This window comes from Tarenaya hassleriana, unplaced genomic scaffold (genome assembly GCF_000463585.1).
Source record: "Tarenaya hassleriana unplaced genomic scaffold, ASM46358v1 Cleome490, whole genome shotgun sequence".
NCBI lineage: Eukaryota > Viridiplantae > Streptophyta > Magnoliopsida > Brassicales > Cleomaceae > Tarenaya > Tarenaya hassleriana.
This window is the reverse complement of record NW_010967606.1, coordinates 32,555-35,581: the sequence shown is the minus strand read 5'-3', so window position 1 is coordinate 35,581 and position 3,027 is coordinate 32,555. Positions and strand designations below refer to the sequence as shown.

Sequence of the window (3,027 nt, the reverse complement as noted above, 5' to 3'; positions counted from 1 at the left end):
CGCCGACCACCGCCGTCGGCCACCGTCGCTATAAAATTTTTCGGTGACATGAGTTGAACCATTTCAATTCCGCGGTTCCAAATTCGAAATCCGTTTTACAAAATTCAAAATACTTAGAGACATTCGAACGATTTAAAATAAAACAGTTTAGCCGATAAAAACTTATTATTTGATTAACGTTTTTTAGAGAAAATAGCATATAAATACCTAACTTTTATGAAAATCTCACATAAATACCTGAATTATCGTTGGTGGAGGGTTGTCGGAGATTCTGATCGAGAGTGAATTCCACAGTTTCGTCTCCAATTTTCATTGTCAACCTTCCCGCTCTAACTGAACTATGGCGTCTGCGGTACTTAGAAATGGTCGACCAAGAATAATTGGAACTTTGGAGTCTTCATCCATATCCAATACCACGAAATCAACCGGAACGTAAAATCCACCAATCTTCAGGGGTACATCTTCCACTATTCCCGCTGGGTACTTGATCGAACGATCCGCCAATTGTAGAGCCATTCTTGTCGGTTTCAATTCCCCTATATTCAGCTTCTTGTAGATCGACAAAGGCATAAGACTTACACTCGCTCCCAGATCGCATAGAGCTCGATCTATCTCAATGTTGCCCAACTTGCAAGGTATGGAGAAGCTTCCCGGGTCAGACATCTTCGGAGGGAGCTCGTGTCTTGTAATGGCGGCACTGATTTCAGTGCTTAAGGCCACCGTTTCCTTTTCTACCACTCGCTTCTTAGTCAAAATATCCTTTAGAAACTTTGCATAGGAAGGCATTTGGAGAATCGCTTCATGGAATGGCATCGTAATCTCCATCTTTTTCAGCATCTCCGCAAACTTTCCAAACTGGCTTTCTTCATTGAACTTTCTCAAACGAGAGGGAAAAGGGATTGGAGGTACCTTAGCTGGTGGAGGAATGTAGGCCGGCTCCTTTTCCTGGGTGTTTGTCGTGGAGTTGCTTGTACCTTAGGTGGTGGAGGAATGTAGGCCGGCTCCTTTTCCTGGGTGTTTGTCGTGGAGTTGCTTTCTTCCACCGCTTTGCCTTTCTCTTCCCTCGTTAGCCTTGGTGTTGGTGCTTTTTCGCTCATGGGTGGACCGATTTCCGGGAGTTGCTTTCCACTTCTCAACTCCACTGTATTAATGTGCTCTCGAGGGTTCACTTCAATCTTTCCCGGAAGAGTACCTTGTTGTCTCGATGAGGAAGATGAGAGTTGTGCCACTTGGTTGTCCAAAATCTTTAAATGAGCTTGTACTCCTTCCAATTGCTTTTTGAATACAATTTGCTCATTCTGGATGTTTCCGATAGATATTCCTTGTGACTTTTGCCCTTGGAGAATTTGCATCAGCATGTCCTTGATCTCGGGATCTTGATCTTTTGTTTGCTCTTGTTGTTGTCTATAGTTCGATGTTCCTTGATAACCTTGGTTCCCTTGGACTTATTGCTGGAACTTAGATTGAAAACCCGGGGTCCTTGGTTGCTCCGTTGAAATGTCAATTGCGGGTTCATTGCATTTGTTTGGTTCTTGTAGGAGAAGTTTGGGTGGTTCCTTAACCCAGGATGGTATAGGTTGGAAGGGTGGTTGTATTGGTTTGGACCAACATAATTGGCTTCCTCCGCTTCTTGATTGACCAAATACATCCCCGGTTGGATTTGTGCTGAACTTGGCTCCTCTATAGTTGCTACTTGCTTACTGTTTGCAAGTTGTATCCGTATCTCAGCAAGTTCAGATAACACTGCCTTGAGTGTTGCTCCTTCTCCCGCATCTCCCTTTGTTGAGCCCCTCCTACTGAACTCATTTGATGTATGGCCTCGTCCTTTGGCCAACTTTGCAATTGTTGCTTCTAGCTCTTGAAAAGGGATGTCATAGATGTCACCCCCACATGCCGCATCGATCCATGATCGAGTGTCATCCTTTAATCCATGAATGAAGATAGATAGGAGGTAATCTCGTTTCATTCCATGGTGAGGGCACATCCTTTGGTATTTTTTAAATCGTTCCCATGCATCACGAAGATTCTCCCCATCCTCTTGTATAAAAGCATTGATCCGATTCCTTGCGTGTTGAGTTTTGGTGGGTGAATAGTATTGCATAAGGAACTGCTCCTCCATCTCGTCCCAAGATGAAATGGAGTTTGGCTCAAGAGTGTAGAACCAATCTCTTGCTCTCTCCATGAGTGAGTATGGGAAAGCCTCAAGGAGCACATCTTCCGTGGTGATTCCCGGCCCTTTCTTTATCGCCTTACAATTCATCTTGAAATTGGTAAGGTGAGCATTTGGATCCTCATTGGGCCTACCCCGGAAACTCATGTTGTTGAGCATTTGGATGCATTGTGGTTGGAGTTCAAAGTCCTCCAACGGCTCCTTGTTAATGCAAGAGAGTAGTTGAGTGTGCTTCGGTTGTGTGTACGTTCGAAGCGTTCTAGGGGCTGCTTGGGCTGGTTGTTCCCTTCGAGCATTGTTCTCTCTCAACAAATCTTCGGCCAGTTTCCACTGTCTTTGTTGCTTCCGAGTAAAACGTACAGTCCTCTCAATTTCTGAATCAAATAGAAGTTGATCCTTGTCGGTTGTGCTTCTTGTCATACACCGAGAGATCTGCACGTAGAGAAGAGTGAAAAGAAAACTAGCCAAAGGTGAGAAAACATCGTAACACTAAGAGACCCCAAGTAGAAACCCAAGCAATGATGACCTAGCAAAAACTTAGACTAACACGAAAAAAGCCTAGTCCCCGGCAACGGCGCCAAAAACTTGATGCGCACGCACCGAGTTCTAAATTTGTAACCCGATTCGTACCACTATCCGCAAGTATACGGTAGTTGTAGTACCGGGGTCGATCACGAGGACTAGGTTGTGTTAATCCATTCTTAAACTAGATCAAACTAGATCAAAGATGATGGAAAATCGGTGTTTGGGAAAATGTAAATATGAAATGAGGGTCAAATGAGCAAACGAAACTTGTGTGATGAAAACGATTGGACACGAATGTTGTGAGTTCGGGGTCCCTTTGACGGGTATGGATG

At 44.3% G+C, this 3,027-nt stretch overlaps 1 protein-coding gene across 1 annotated transcript; it reads right to left on the bottom strand.

The window, feature by feature from the left end:
- Positions 1–315: 315 nt before the first annotated feature.
- On the bottom strand, positions 316–1,352 carry LOC104825823. Its single transcript, XM_010558213.1, has 2 exons — positions 975–1,352; positions 316–873 (listed from the first exon to the last, which is right to left on the bottom strand). Exons 1-2 carry the CDS (start codon positions 1,350–1,352, stop codon positions 316–318), a joined length of 936 nt encoding a protein of 311 aa, XP_010556515.1.
- Positions 1,353–3,027: the final 1,675 nt, after the last annotated feature.

Coding starts and splice junctions, on each gene's coding strand:
- LOC104825823 (XM_010558213.1), bottom strand. CDS start 1,352: ATGCAAATTCTCCAAGGGCAAAAGTCACAAGGAATATCTATCGGAAAC. Junction 874..974: donor ACATTCCTCCACCACCTAAG/GTACAAGCAACT, acceptor CGTTTGAGAAAG/TTCAATGAAGAAAGCCAGTT.